This window comes from Petaurus breviceps, unplaced genomic scaffold (assembly GCF_028583685.1).
Source record: "Petaurus breviceps papuanus isolate PSGF00001 unplaced genomic scaffold, PetGlider_PUasm1.0 90752, whole genome shotgun sequence".
Lineage (NCBI taxonomy): Eukaryota > Metazoa > Chordata > Mammalia > Diprotodontia > Petauridae > Petaurus > Petaurus breviceps.
Window position 1 is genome coordinate 11667355 of NW_027187336.1, and position 15564 is coordinate 11682918.

A 15564-nucleotide genomic window follows, 5' to 3' on the forward strand; every position below is an offset into this window, starting at 1 on the left:
TCAAAGTTTTAAAATCAAATATTCAAATATGTATGTATATATATATATATATATATATATATGTATATACTATTATCAGTACTATTTTACCTGTAATTGGGAAATAAGATATACAGGCACTGGGGAATAGAGATCCAGTGGAAAAGTTGAAAGGGGTATGGCAGAAAATATGGGAGAGAGCAGATTGGAGGAGGGAATATCCTGTGGGACTGCTATTTTGGGGGGGTGGGTAGGGGAAAAACGGGGAGAAAATTTGTAACTCAAAATCTGGCAGAAACGAATGATGTCCCAGGTAAACTAGCTACTCATCTTTTATTTTTCTGTTTTCTCAAAATTGTACAGGAAGTTCAATATAAAACAGGGAGGTGAATAAGGCAGTATTATGCAAAGAATTCAGCAGTGCTTGAACTTCTCTAACTTGGAGAGCATATTGCAAATATTAAAATTTACTCATTTCCTGTTGGCTAGTCTTTGTGGGATGTTTTTTAGACACCTTGCAGTATTTATATAATATCAATGCCAGCCCACAGACACCTATAATCAACAGAGAGAAAAGTATATATAAGGCTGTTTCTGCATTGGTGGCATCCAGCATCAGCCCCAGGAACCGAACTTGCTTGTCTGTCACAGGTTCCATGGTGGGAACATCTAGGAGAGAAGCACATACAGGATGGTTTATTCTCCAAGTTTCAGCTGTTCTGCTTATTTCCCAAAGTACCTTCAATCTAAAACTCAGATGTAGACCCCATTAGTCACAATGAAAAAGTTTGTTTTTAATTATCAGTAGCAGAATTACATCTTCCATTTTCCTTGGTTATATTAATTTAAATGCTTAATAATGAGCTATTAGTATTATTTGAAGTTTATTCTAGGAATTAGTTTGAACAAATACATCAAGGCTTATAAGATCAAATAAGATTATATATGTAAAGCACTTAGCAAATTTTCTGAAGTATGTGGATATGAACTATTATTATTGACTCTCGAAAGTCAGAGAGGTGGTCAGTAGCAATAGTATAAACTGAGTAAATAATAATCCCTAGCGATGGTGATGTATATTTTTAAATGTTTTCACCTTTGTTATCTGATCATCACAATAATGATATAGGTAATATAACATTAACAATAGGTAATATATTATTCCCAATTTGATAGATGAGGAAACCAAGGCCCAGAAAGGTTGAATGACAACCCCAAATTATCTAAAAAGCAAGTGGTATACCAGGACTAGAAATGTCTGGTAATACTGATAATAGCTAGCATTTATATAGCATTGTAAGGTTTACAAAGCACTATACATATGTTATTTGGTACGACTACCCTGCGAGATAGGTACTATTATTTTCCCCATTTTACAGATGAGAAAATTGAGGAAGGTTGTGACTTGACCAAGTTTGAAACCAGGTTGCCTGGCTCCAAGTCCAGGCCTCTTTCCAGTAAGTTCCACTGACTTTCTCTGAGTAACTTCAATTTTGAAAACTCAGAATGCCATGAGTTTCATGACAAGAATCCCTTGGCACATGTGTCACATTGGGCTTTAGGGATCTAGTGGGGGACACAGAGAGAAAGCACACCTTCTCTTTTTCCCCAGCCTCCTCTTTTTGGTTTGGGGCAGCTCCTCCTATCATGTCTCACCTTCTGACTGGAGGCAGGGATGTGGCCCGTTGGCTGGGTCTGGGAAGCCATTGCACCTGATTATAGAGGCGTAAAATTTGGCAGATTCCTTGGGGATCCTTGGGATGGCGGGGTCAGTATAGTTTGTGAAATGCAGGCCAAATCTCTCCGAAAAGCCAGTGGCCCATTCGAAATTGTCCATCAAAGTCCAAGCAGTATAGCCACGTACATCCACATTATCCTGGATAGCTTGTATGAACAGAGAAGCCCAGGTAAGAGGTTTCCTGAATGCTATGTACAATGTTGTCCTTAGAAGCACCTTAGCTAGCCTCTCCCCCTTCCTCCCACTGAATAATATTCCTATTCTGGAAATTCTTCCCAAAATCCTTTCTGCGTTTAATTATCCTCATGTCCCCACCCTATTTTGTTTGTCTCACACTCATTTTACAAACGAGCTGCAGAACAGGGAGGTAGGCTATCCTGTCCTACCATGGGAGAGATGAGAGCTGGAAGAGACAGGTGATGGGAAGATTCTGCCACTTTGCTGTCTAGGACTGACTTGGCCTTCTGCTTCACTCTCATTAGGCATCTTCTCCTATCTCTCAGGGTTACTTATGTCCACCAGTGTGTGGTCTCTTAACCATCTAATTCTCTTTATACAACAGTCACTACACATAAATAGTACATAAACAGAAATTCATTTTGGTAATCGGTAAGCAAGATTTTGATTTGTGTTGTAAAGGTTTTCCTAGGGGTTTCAACAACAGGGTCTTAGACACTTTCTTTGATAACTCAGTATGTAAATAAAATTCTCTTGTTCTCAAAGCACAATAGTTTTGGTGAGCAAAGGTTCTAAGACCCTTTTCCTCTGCATGTTAACTCAGTAGAACCAAGATCTAAACTCCCCTGAGTCTGGCTTTGGCTTTAACTCTAGGCTGTACTGTTGTGTGAACAATTTGTAAGCTGCTCGCTGTAGTATACAATTGTCCACTGGAACTAGTCTTAGGAAGCTAAAGGTCTGGAAAGGTCTTGACTATTTGCAGCCTTTTAGGGCCTGAATTGTAAGAATTATTGGAACAAAAATGGGCACCAAAAAAAGTAATGCATATCATACATGTTGTTTTAAATTCAATAAATTCTTTTCTGACCTTTTTCGCCCTACTTCAAATGAGCTAATTATTAAAGGGGAACAACATCAAACTTACGCGCACTATCACAGTTGTTACTAAGATTTGCCAAGACCACTTAAACACTCTTGTTCCATAGTTGAATAGTCATCACTCTTTTCTTCCTACATTTGTAGGTTCCTTTGAAATGGCCAAATGGCCCTATTAGCTTTAGGTCTGACCTTGGTCTACTGACCCTTGTCCTAGGGGCCCCAGCTTAATAAATGAAAAGAATAGGATCATTTTTCTGAGTGCTCTCATCAAAGAATAATCTATGGTAGAGACCAAAGTTTCTAGTTATTGTCATGATTCAAAGGTTAATAACACAAAGAGCTGAAAAACTGAAGTTGCACTTCAGGCAACTGGCTCTTGTCCAAGAGGTTTAAGCCTAGAGGGACAGAATTCAGAGCTAAGAGGGGGCATCTGTCCTCGATGAAATGAATGATTTACCAATCAATCACTGTCTTACAAGCTTGCCCTAAGTTTTAATGGTCACTGACTTTTATCTATGAAGGTCACAAGCTGATGATATGCTCAAGTACCTTTGAGAACTTCGTTGATGTAAGCCCGGAAGTAATAGATTCTTACGGTGTCATTGAGGTCTGAGGTTTGTCTCTCAGAAACCCCATTCTCTGTAATATAAATTGGAGGGTTGTTGTACTCTTCCTTTAACCAGTTCAAGATCTTTCTAAAGCCAAAAGGTGTAATCTTCAACCAGAAAGAGCCGGAACTTGACCAAGAGCGATCTGTTATGGAAGCCACACCCCTTGGGACAAGAATTAGACAGTGAAAGAAAGACAAAAGCTTAGATCTCACTTTTCCAAATTCCCATCTATAATCCCCACCTATCTCCAGACTGTCTGCATTTTTAATATATATTTTAATTTTATTTTTAATTTATGGAATAAAACAAGAATTTCCATAACACAGTATAATAAAAAAAGATGACTGCACATGAAACAGCAAATCTATTACATACAACTTGCTATTCCTTTTAAATATATAATAAAGTTATCACATAAATTTCTTTTCTTTTCTCCCCCCCCTCACCTTAGAGATGGCTTCCATTAGATACGTGTGTGTGTGTGTGTGTGATTATTCTATACACATTCCTATGTATGGGTTCTTTCTCTGGATGCAGACAGCATCTTTCTTCATACGTGTGCCCGGATGCTCTCCCTTCTCATCTCTTCCTCCTGGCTTTCTCCAGGCACAGCTCAGATCCCACATCCCCCCTCTTCCTGTGCATCCCCCCTGGAGTTACCTTTCATTTACACTGTACATCTTGGCATTCATCTCTCCCGCCCCTCCCCCCGCTCCCCATTAGAAGGCGAGCTGCTTGAGGGCAGGAACCATGTTTTTGCCTTTCTGTGTATTCCCAGCACATAGCACAGTGCTGTCATGGAATGAGCACTTAATATATACTTATCTTCTTTCTTTTTTTGGAGGGCAATGGGGGTTAAGTGACTTGCCCAAGGTCACAGGGCTAGTTTTTGTGTTAAGTGTCTGAGGCCGGATCTGAACTCAGGTCCTCCTGACTCCAGGGCTGGTGCTCTATTCACTGCGCCACCTAGCCGCACAATATATACTTATTAACAGTTGATTGACTGACCATCCGGCCTTTCACATAAAATATTACTTTTTTATCATGGGAAAAGTGCCTGGATTTTTCTGCACATGTGACTGAACTCATAAAAGGTCCAGTAAGGTACTAATAATGCTCTTCACTGTCAATCCAGGCTCTGCCATCAGCAAGCTGTGTGACCTTGACTTTGTTACCTAACCTCTCAGTCTCCAGCTGTATGGTGCCTATATATGGGGGCCATGGCCAATCATCCTGACCTTTGTCCTGCCCCTGGACGTTGATGATTCTGGAGGAGAGAGTTAGGCTGACAACTTTTCACAGCTCCACCCCACTCATATCCAATTCAGGCACAAGTCAAGGCATCACCCTTGTGATGCCACTGGTCTTCTTGGAGGACACAATGGCCAACGTGTGCCAGGAACTATGCTAAGCATTTTACAGGCATTATCTCATCTGAGTCCCACAACAATGCTGAGAGGTAGGTGCTATGATTATCCCCATTTTACTGGTGAGGAAACAGAAGCAAACAGCAGTTAAATGACTTGCCCAGGGTCACATCTCTAGGAAATGTCTGAGGCTGGACTTGAATTCAGGTCTTCTTGACCTCAGGCCCAGAGTTCTATCCACCTACTTGCCCTAATCCAGCTCCCTCGTTTTATAGATGAGACATCCGAGTCCCAGCAAGGAGAGGTGCTTTGTCCAAGGTGACACAGGGGTCAAGGAGCACAATTGGTATTTAAACCTAAGAAGTCAACTTCTCGATTCCATTTTTCTTTGTGTTCAGAGAGGACAGCAGGCTTACCTGTCTCCATCATAGGAGGAGAAGGAGTCTGGATAATCCAGGTTATAAGCCAAAACAGTGGTATAATGATTAAAGCCAAAATAATCAAATGTGCCGTTAATTCTCCTCTTTTCATCTTCAGTGAACTCTGGGAGCCTAAAGTTAAGAGGCAAAGACAGTGAGAAGGGGCCTTCTCAAGGAGCACATGGGCATATCTCATTTCTCTTCTCGACCAGACCTTGAATGGCCCACACAAAGAGCCATGCCACAGGCTTGCCAAATAGAAACAATGGCCCCGGTGAACAGAAGAGAATGGCTCAGGTGACTAGGTTGGAAAACAGGAAAAAGACCAGGGGTATGCAATCCTTCTCATCACCGCGGCAGAGCCTGCTGCACTGGAGATCTCAGGTCAATCTTCTAATCCTCCAATCCCCACTTCCAAGTGTTTGCCCTACATGTTGCATCCAAATTTAGAGCACTACCCATTCTAGTTCTATACCCTGTAACTTACTGAATTTCAAAACATCCCAAGTCACAAACACCTGATACACATTTTTAGCTCTCAGATCACATTTATATGTTATAAGTCTCCTGTATCTTTTGTTTTTCCCATATTTTAGGATCTATGTTACCTAATTCTCTGTTCCTTTGGGTATTTCTTTTTGTCTAATTCTCATTTTTAGAAGGGAGAATTTAAAAGGAATAGGCTTTTTGAGAACTAGATTTTTTTCATACACATCTCTGAGGTTTTTCTTTCTTTCTGTTATATATCATACAGTACACTGTGTTTTTAGGTAATGCTCATATATACTTATTCCTAATTGCTGTGTGCTTTTTCAAGAGTATCTTTTTGATCACCACAGTCGGTCTTTTTTTGGGGGGGGCTAAGGGTGGGAGAAGCAGAGCAATTAGGGTTAAATGACTTGCCCACAGTCACACAGCTAGTTAAACGTCAAGTGTCTGAGGCTGTATTTGAACTCAGGTCCTCCTGATTTCAGGGCCAGTGCTCTATTCACTGCGCCACCTAGCTGCCCCGACAGCCCTCCTTTTTTTAAAGTTGATTTCACCCATGGAAAAATACTGGGGAGGTAGGTGGGTTGGGGATACCATGCTTTGCTCTGGGCCTGCCTCGGTCCTCCTCAGTCCTTTTCTGTGACCTGTAGTTTGGTGAACCAAAACCTTCCACTGGCAATGTCCTGGCTCTCGAACACCTGCCTCCCCACTTCCCAGTGTCACAAGATGAAGAACTCTACTGGCATTTCTGGAAAGGTGGCAGAAGATGTCTAAAACCCATGCTCATCACAGCCCTCTGTGTCTCAAGAACTGACAATCATTTTCCTCTTGCCCATTGCAGACTCTTGTGTGACTTTCAGGCCCTCCCCAGCTGGCACCTGCTCTCTATCTAGGCTTCTCTCTGGGGCCCAGTATGCAAACTCTCCTTCATCCAGGAGGGCTTCTTCACCCATTATCTAGGTCTCAGTTTCTTTACCTATAAAATAAGGGGTTGGACTACATGATTTTAAATCTCCCTTTCAGTTATTATTATTATTATTTGCTTTTTGGAGGGTAACTGGGGTTAAGTGACTTGCCCAAGGTCACATGGCTAGTTTTTGTGTTAAGTGCCTGAGGTTGGATTTGAACTCAGGTCCTCCTGACTCCAGGGCTGGTGCTCTACTCACTGCGCCACCTAGCCGCCCTCTCCCTTTCAGTTCTAATACTTTATGCTTGTGATCTCTGAAAATATCACGCCCACTCCTGCTTCCACATCTCTGCTCATGCTGGTCTCCCTTCCTAGAATGCCTGCTCTTCTCCCACATCAAGTCCCTGTCTCCTTCCTGAGGCCTGCTCTGACTGATCTAGCCCACAGTGACTTCTCACTCTTCCAAATAACAATTCTTCCCCGTCTATCCCCAACTACATTAGACTCTAAACTCGATAAGGGAAGAAGTTGTTTTGTATTTCTCTTGTATTCCTCACAGTACCATCCAACAGTTAAGCACAAAGGAAGAGCCCACTCAAGTGGGTGTAAGGAGTGTTTGAGTGATGGAAACTCTTATTTTCCCTGTTGAAAAGCTCATAGGCAGATGGAGCTATTACAGATGGCTTTGGCCACGGAGGATTTTCCCAGTAGAAGCAAACAAAGATGGGCACTTCTTGGTACTGACTTGATCTTAACACTGAAATCTCAAAGAGAGAGAGAAGCTCTTGGGGAGGTGAGAAGACTGGAAAATAAAATCAACAAATATTTATTAGGCAAGGTGCAATGCCATGAATTATTTTCTTCTTTTAAATTTAAATTCTTTAGATTCTTCTTTTAAATTTAAATTATTTTCTTCTCTTAAAAACATATTTTCTTAATGCCCTTTTGTCTTTATAGCATGATTATTTCCAGGAGAAAAACAAGCCCTTCTTCCCCACTAAGATGTGCAGCCTCTCATAAGAAAGAACAACAATTAGATTGAATCAGCAGATAAAACAACCACATGTCTATGATATTCTGCCTCGGTATTCTCCATGAATTCTATGTTAACCCTTTATCACCATCAACTTGTGGGCTCGGTCAGTCTGAGACCTGAGACTAACAAATGTCATCAATTCAATCTTCCCACCCTACTCTTTACCCCAAATACCTTCTCTGTTTCCTTGTTGTAGACTACCCCCTGACTCTATCAAGCTCTCTGGAAAATTAATCTTAAAGCCTACCCATGTCCTGACAGTGCCAGATCAAAAGGCACCCTGTCTATACAGGAAGGATGGCACTTCATTACATAACTGACTTATTCAAACCATCACCTAGATGGAACAGGCTGAGTCTGGACACTTGTACTCGTTGAGAGGGAGACAAGTACTCAGAGGGAGTACAGAGCCAGAACTAAGGCTGGGTGCCTGGGACTTCTTCCCTTATGCTTACAGCACATATTCTTTCAACAAGGAGAAATAATTGAGCTTAGCACTTAGCAGGAATAATTAATGAAAACAGGAAATTGTCAGATGGCCTAGTTACCTCAATCAGCAGTCTATTAGGTCAGGTAAAATCTCCCCTGAGTTTTGACATCTCTAACAATACTATCCTATGATCTTTGCTTCCCCACAACAGGGTGTCCCAAAGCCCCTCCTTCCATGGGACTGTGTGCCCTGATGACCAAGGTCTCTCCCTGAAGTCTCTTCTCAATTGTATTTCTCTTAAAAAGTTGATTTGGGGGTGTCTTTTATGCTGTTTATCATGGGAAGGTTTTGGGGTGCTTTTCCTGGGAGTTAGGGTTTCTACTTATGGCTCTAGGTGGGTAACATCCTCTGGGGCAGTAGACTATTCCTTATACTGCACTCCAAAGACACAGGATTTCTTTATGATACCTTCCCCTGATAGCCATTAGGCCAACTAAAAGTGAAAAGTTCTTACCTAGATTCACTGAGGCCAGCTGCTGCACTCCTGTCCCGAACTCGAGTCTTCATGATTTCACTGTAGTCTCCATTCTTGAATATAGGATGTGCAAACCAGCCTCCCATAAACTAGAGGAGTGAAGGACAAAGCTGAAACTGAAGATGAGATCATTTCCAGGAGGCACAACCCTCCTCACCTTCAAAATATGGCTCCAAACTCAGTGATTCCAGGACACCTGGGGATGAATGTCCAGCTCCCCCTTTTAGAGGGTGGCCTAGTACAGCTTTGCTGGCACCTCGGGAAGAAGACAACTAAACCAATGGTAAACCATTTAGGATCCTACTATTAAGAGATGAAAAGGTCCCTTGGAGGTCACCTAACTTTAACCCTTTTGTTTTACAGATGAGGAAATTAAAGTTTGAAAGCTTGGCTGATAACTAATATTTTCTCAATGTGGAAAACTGCTAACCCCTGGCTTTGGGCAGTCAAGTCCAAGGGCAGGATCTGACATCAAATCTATTCGCACCCCTCCCCATTTGACCCTCCACACTTTGCTGAAGATGTAAGTGGCTCTTTCACTGTCTGTTTCTGATTTGACCCACAAGAAAGGGCATATACTCTTGAGAGGGGGAGCTTTAGAAAGTAGATCTGGAAAGGACTTAGGAAAGGAGGCTGAGGGTCACTAGGAATATGATCCATGACCAACATCGTGGGATCTGGGGGAATCTCAAAGGTAGAGAAAGAGAGACCACTGTCCTGTCCTCCTGATTCTGCAATGGGGATGAGGATTTCTCTTGCCTCACATCCCCCATCCAAGGTTGCAGCAGAAATCTTAAACCAAAATAGTCGATCCTTTATATGCCAACCCAAGGGACTGTCCATCTTCATATAGATTCTAGTCATTCAACTCAGACTGAAAAGGGGCTAAATTGGTCAATTGAGCTTTTGTTTTTGTTTTCTCAATTTGTTGTGTTTTCTAGGGAAGTTTCCTAAGTTACCTAGGCAAATAAGGCTGCCCATAGGATAAGAGGCAGAGAATAAGAATATATTTCTCCTTTGTTTCAAACTGATAGAAAATCAAGACCACAAAAACTTATAAGGCCTCAAATCCAAGGAATGAGTATTATATTACAATGTGTAATATTTATACATGGTGGCACCTACTGACCAGGAATGATACTGTAGCCCAACTTTATTAAACATAATAAAACATTTAGACTAGAGGTCTCAGGAGCTAAGAATCAGAACTCCAAGTATAAGAGTCAGGGTTGTCCCAAGGAAAAAAAATTCCTATATTTTGTTGATAGTGGCAGGAAATTTTGGGGTCAGAAATGTTTTGCAAAAGCATCCCCAAGATTACAAACAGAATATGCTATGGGCCTAGCAAAAATCTTGAACCTTCATGAAAAGTTTTCAAATCAGACTATTGGTGATGTTTTCTATGTGATCTTATCTCTAATTTCATGACAGGAATCAATGGGAAACAGCATTCGCTTTACAACAAATTTACCATATGTCAAATTTTTGGAATGCATACATCCATAGAGTAAGGACCACTTGTTTAATAATAACTTTTGTCTTCTTGTATGTTTTGTCCTCCATCTTTGAAGAGGACCATGGCATCAGGGAAATGATGACATGACTTTCCGTTGGCTTTGATTTGAATGAGAGGGCTGTGCAAGGCTCTGGACAGCCATCTGGGTCCAGTGGCCAGATATTCACCAGAATGACTAGAGATGACTCAAGATGCAAAGGAGACCCTGGGCCTTTTAGGCTAAGGTCTTTTTGCCCATTCAGTGAATAGGCCTCTTTAAGAAGTGAGTCAAGGGATGGCCCCTTTAATTAGGAAAAAAAAGAAAAAAAATCAAGCTGGGAGGGGAAGACCCTCCAGCTTGCTGTTCCATAGAGAAATAATTACCATTGACATTCACTCTAAGCCAGCAGGATCCAAAATACAGCCATGAAGTGGAGCTTGGGCAGGGACCTACATGAGCTTCAGAGTGATGTTAAGTACAACGACAACAAAAACTCCAAAGAACTTTTGCATTAATGAATCTCCCGTAGGTAGGCCAGGGGTTCATTTTATCAATTAGAAAACTAAGACATAGAGGCATTAAGTCATTTGTTCAAGATAAGTCAGCTAATAAACAGCAGAGCCATAACTAAGAACTTGGCTCTTCTAATTCACAATCCAGTTATCTATTAGGCCTTGATAAGAAAGGATTTCAACTCAGGTCTTCCTAACTCTAAGGCCAGTACTCTCTGCACTATGCCACTGATGAAAGAAGGACAAACAAAAAGTTTTGAGAGGAAGGACAGACAGATAAAGAGAGAGAATAAAAATACCCCCCCCCCCCCAAATCTAAACAGACCTCAATATATCTTCTAGCAGCTTCCACATCTTCTTGTTTGGAAGGGTCTCTGGGCTCTGCCCAGTCACTGTTGATGGTGATAGAAATCAGCCCCCCTTGCTCAGCTCGGTAGACATCATTATACAGGTGCCAGGCTTCAGCGTGAGCTTTTATTAAGTTATGGCCAACGATGTAGGGAGCAGTGCCTGGTCTGAAGGATATGCCTGCAAAACAGAAGGCAGACGAAATGATGATTCAAAAAAGTAGAGCGTACATCTGGACTTCCACTAGCTGTCTAATTTGGTGACAGTTAAAGCCAAAAAAAAAAAAATGGTGCCAACCAACTAAAAAAATAGGAAGTATTTACAGAGTGTTTTAGAGCAGTTCATTTAATCTTGACAATAACTCTGTAAGGTAGGTGCTGTTATTGTCCCCATTTTTAAAATAAGGAAACTGAGGCTGAACAAAGCTATTAAGTGCCTTACCCAGGGTCACTCAGTAAGTGTGTGTCAGGATTTGAATTCAGGTCTTACTGATTCCAAGTCTCTATCCAATATATCTCCAATGAAAGGACCATGATAAGTGTGAAGATGACTAAATTCTGGAATGGGTAACCCAGGGAGGAAGTTTCTGTCCTTTACCATGTCAACCAATGCTGTTCCTCAATGCAGCCCACCTCTCCTTCCAGTGACCTTTCAGGCCACCAACTCCCCTTGGCTGACAGTTGTGCTAGGCTTGATCAATGCCTCTTTGGCTGCCAAGGCCTAATCAAACCCACCACCATCTGGCTGTAGCTAATCTTTTCAAGCCTTGTCTTCTACAGCTCCCCAGTAGAAATTCCCTACTCCAGACAGATGACACTTCACTTTTCTCACATATAAATATTACCATCACTCTTGCCACCCACCTGAAATGCGGCTCTCCAAATCCCATTCCCATCCTTGAAGACCCAACTCAAATCTCCCTTGCCCCATAGAGTTCTCCTTGAACCACCCCAGCCCATGCAATCCCTCTCTCTTCTTCTGTATTTTGCTTTTTTGGAGGGCAATTGGGGTTAAGTGACTTGCCCAAGGTCACACGGGTAGTTTTTGTGTCAAGTGTCTGAGGCCAGATTTGAACTAAGGTCCTCCTGACTCCAGGGCCACTGCTCTATTCACTGTGCTACCTAGCTGTCCTGATCCCTCTCTCTTCTTAAGCCTGTAGCCATTATTGTCTATACCACTCATTGGCATGTATCAGGGACTGCCTTTCACCATCATTTAGATTTTCATGTGTTTCTGTCTGATCTCTCCAACGATATCATCCTTAATTCTTCGTATCCTCCTCATCACCTGGCCAGCTGTTCTGCATAGAACTGACATTCAGTAGGTACATGATAATAACAATATTATATTATACTTATATTATTTTATGTCATATAATATTACATTATATGATAACAATATTATATGTAATATAACAATAATCACATATAATGCTTTAAGGTTTGTAAAGCACTTCATAAATATCTCATTTTCCCCTCAAAACAACCCTAGGAGGTTTGTAACCCTGAAAAACCCATTTTACAGATCATGATACTGAGACCAATAAAGGTTAAGTGATTTTCTCAGGATCACACAGTAAATTTAAGTATCTGAGGTTTGATCTGAACTCAGGTCTTTCTGACTAAAAGTCTAACACTCTAACCACTGTGTGAGCCGCCTGCCTATATGTTCAGAGAAGGGAAGGGGAAGGTAAAGGAAGGGAAGGGAAAAGAAAGGAAAGGAAGGAAAGGGAAAGGTAAGTTCTATATATTTCACATTTAGAGTCAGCAGGATAGTGGAAAAACCCCTGAGCTAAAAATCTGGAGACCTGGATTCAAGGCCTGGTGCTGGCATTAGTCATGTTACCTTGGACAAATCACTTGAACTGTCTGAACCTCAGTTTCCTCATATGTAAAATGAGAAGACAGGAGATGATTCCTCAGGTCCCTTACAGTTTTAACACACTATGCCTCAGGAGGGGAAAATATCAACATCTCTTTTCAGGTACTCTTTGTTTTTTGGGGTTTTTTTGCTTTTTGGAGGGCAAGTGGGGTCAAGTGACTTGCCCAAGGTCACACGTCTAGTTTTTGTGTTAACTGTCTGAGGCTGGATTTGAACTCAGGTCCTCCTGACTCCAGGCTGTTGCTCTATTCACTGTGCCACCTAGCTGCCCCTCAGGTACTCTTTGAAGAGAAGGAGATGAGATATCAATATCTGGGCCATGTTTTTCTTCTGTGACCCAGAGATGTCTTAACTCAATCAGTCTATCAGATTTGTCTCCACCTACCCATGGAGTTGAACTCTGTGATTTTCACTATTCTAAGAACATATTCCCAACCAATAAACTAACAAGTAAGGCTTGAGGCCATTACCTGGTGCAGCTACTCCATAGCCATGGCCAGCATTGGCAACGTTATAGGGCTCATTGATAGTGATCCAGAACTTCACCTTATCTCCCAGCCTTCTAAAGAGCACATCTGCATAGTCCTTAAACCTCTCGACTATGGTATCATTCTCCCAGCCTCCAACATCCTGGAGTGCCTGGGGCAGATCCCAGTGGTAAAGAGTCACCTAAAAAAAAAGTCACATCAGGAAAATTCCACTAATCCAGACTTCTGCCTCCTTCCAATCTCAGACTTTTCCACAGGAGACTTGAGAAAGCCATCTCTCATCACACATCACCTCCAGTCTCAAAGTCTTTGTCACTTAATTCAGGAACTAAATTTATCTTGCACTTGTAAGATGCATAATTCAAAGTGGGTACTCAAATCAAAATCATTTGAAATGTATTTGTATTTATGTTTCATGGTGATGTATTTTACATTCTAGGTACTTAGGAAACTTCAAAATAAATAGTGAAGAAACACTTAAATGGGGGGTGGCTAGGTGGCTTAGTGAACAGAGCACTGGCCCTGAAGTCAGGAGGACCTGAGTTCAAATCCAGCCTCAGACACTTAACACTTACTAGCCGTGCAACCTTAGGCAAGTGACTTAAGCTCAACTGCCCTCCAAAAAAAACCCACTTAAATGAAAAAGAAGCTGGGTTGTCTTCTCTCAGATGAAGTCTTTTTGAAACGTGAAATTGATCTTGATCTAAAAAGGGGAAGAGACATTTTTCCTGTGAACTATGTGCAATGTCAGGTGACATCATCCAATAAAATCTGCAAGTGTTTTCTATGTGATTAAGTTTCTTCTCAGTAAGTATAATTCCTATGGTGGCCACATGTCCACAAGTGGTGTTTGTTCATTCAGTGTCTCCTGGTTCTAACACTCTAGCACAAGGGTGGTGAACCTACCTCCTCGAGGCCACATGTGGCAGTCTAGGTCCTCAAGTGCAGCCCTTTGACTGAACAAATACCCTTAATAAAAGGATTTGTTCTGTAAAGCTTGGACTCAGTTAAAAGGCTGTCCTCGAGGACCTAGAAGGCCACATGTGGCCATAGAGTTCCCACCCCTGATCTAGCACACGCCTTCCATTCCCATTAGCCAGCAAGTTACTACATTCTAACTTGCATTATAGTTATTTGTGTACTTGTCTCATGACCTTACCAGACTATCAGCTCTACAAGGGAAAGGGCTGTGTAATTTCTCAGCTTCATATCTCCAGAACCCAGCGTAGTATGCTGCATGTGGCAGAAACTGAATAGATGGAGCTGAATTGTATTGACTTCTCTCCTCCGGCCTCTCCCTTGTTTCTTGATACATGCTAGCCATTCCAGTCAAGTCAATATCATTACTATGATCCAATTCTATCTCCAGACTCTGGACATTTTTCTTTTTTTTCTTTTTTGGAGGGGGGCAGGCAGGACAATTGGGATTAAATGACTTGCCCAAGGTCACACAGCTAGTAACTGTTAAGTGTCTGAGTCCAGATTAGACTCTGGGCATTTTTACTCACTGTTCCCCATATTTGGAATGCTCTCCCTCCTCATCTCTCTTCTTGGCTTTAATCTTACCTTCTACAAGAAATCTTTCCTAATCCCCGTTAATGTGAGTGCTTTCTTTCTGAGGTCATTTCCAATTTGTCCTTTCTACATCGTGTATATACATAGTTGTTTGCATGTTGTCTTCCCCCTTTCTTCTTGAAACATTCATTTAAAAAAAATCTGAGATCTAAATTCTCTCCTTCCCTTTAGCGCCTGCCCCTCCCATTGAGAAGGCAAGCAACATGATACCCATTATACATGTGAAGTCAGGCAAAACATAAGTGGGCTCCTTGAGAGTTAGAATTGTCATGTTCTTTTTTTGGAAAAGGGTATTCCCAGCACTTAACACAGTGCCTGGCACATAGTAGGCACTTAATAGATGTTTGTTGACTGCATGACAATTCCCCCCACACCTGTACTGGCAGTGCAGCCTAGCTGTTGGACCGGGAATCATGACTGCTCTTGGGGTTAGATCCTTGCTCACTTACACTATGAACATGGATGAGTAAACTAATTTCTACAAATAAATAAGGTACGTAAAATATTATGTAGACCAAGACCATAAAACACTGTCTATACATCAGAGATAATATTTTTATTTTCTCCTCTTTGCCTTTGTTCATACTAATTCCTTTCACTGGAATCTACTCGCTCCTCCATTCCAGGAATCCCAAGCAGCCTTCAAGGCCCAGCTTAAAGTCCTGTGGCTTCCATGGAAAGATTACGTAGTCTGGTG

At 41.7% G+C, this 15564-nt stretch overlaps 1 protein-coding gene across 1 annotated transcript in view; it reads right to left on the reverse strand.

The window, feature by feature from the left end:
- Positions 1-299: 299 nt before the first annotated feature.
- LCT (lactase) overlaps positions 300-15564 on the reverse strand; it is a 49900-nt gene continuing 34635 nt past the window's right edge. The window contains exons 12-18 of the mRNA XM_069067848.1: positions 13275-13473; positions 10901-11103; positions 8547-8656; positions 5168-5302; positions 3323-3546; positions 1636-1863; positions 300-648 (exon numbers count right to left, since the gene is read on the reverse strand). Of these exons, the coding sequence (XP_068923949.1) occupies positions 440-648; positions 1636-1863; positions 3323-3546; positions 5168-5302; positions 8547-8656; positions 10901-11103; positions 13275-13473 (1308 nt within the window). The 3' untranslated portion in view covers positions 300-439. The remainder of the gene's footprint in view (positions 649-1635; positions 1864-3322; positions 3547-5167; positions 5303-8546; positions 8657-10900; positions 11104-13274; positions 13474-15564) is intronic.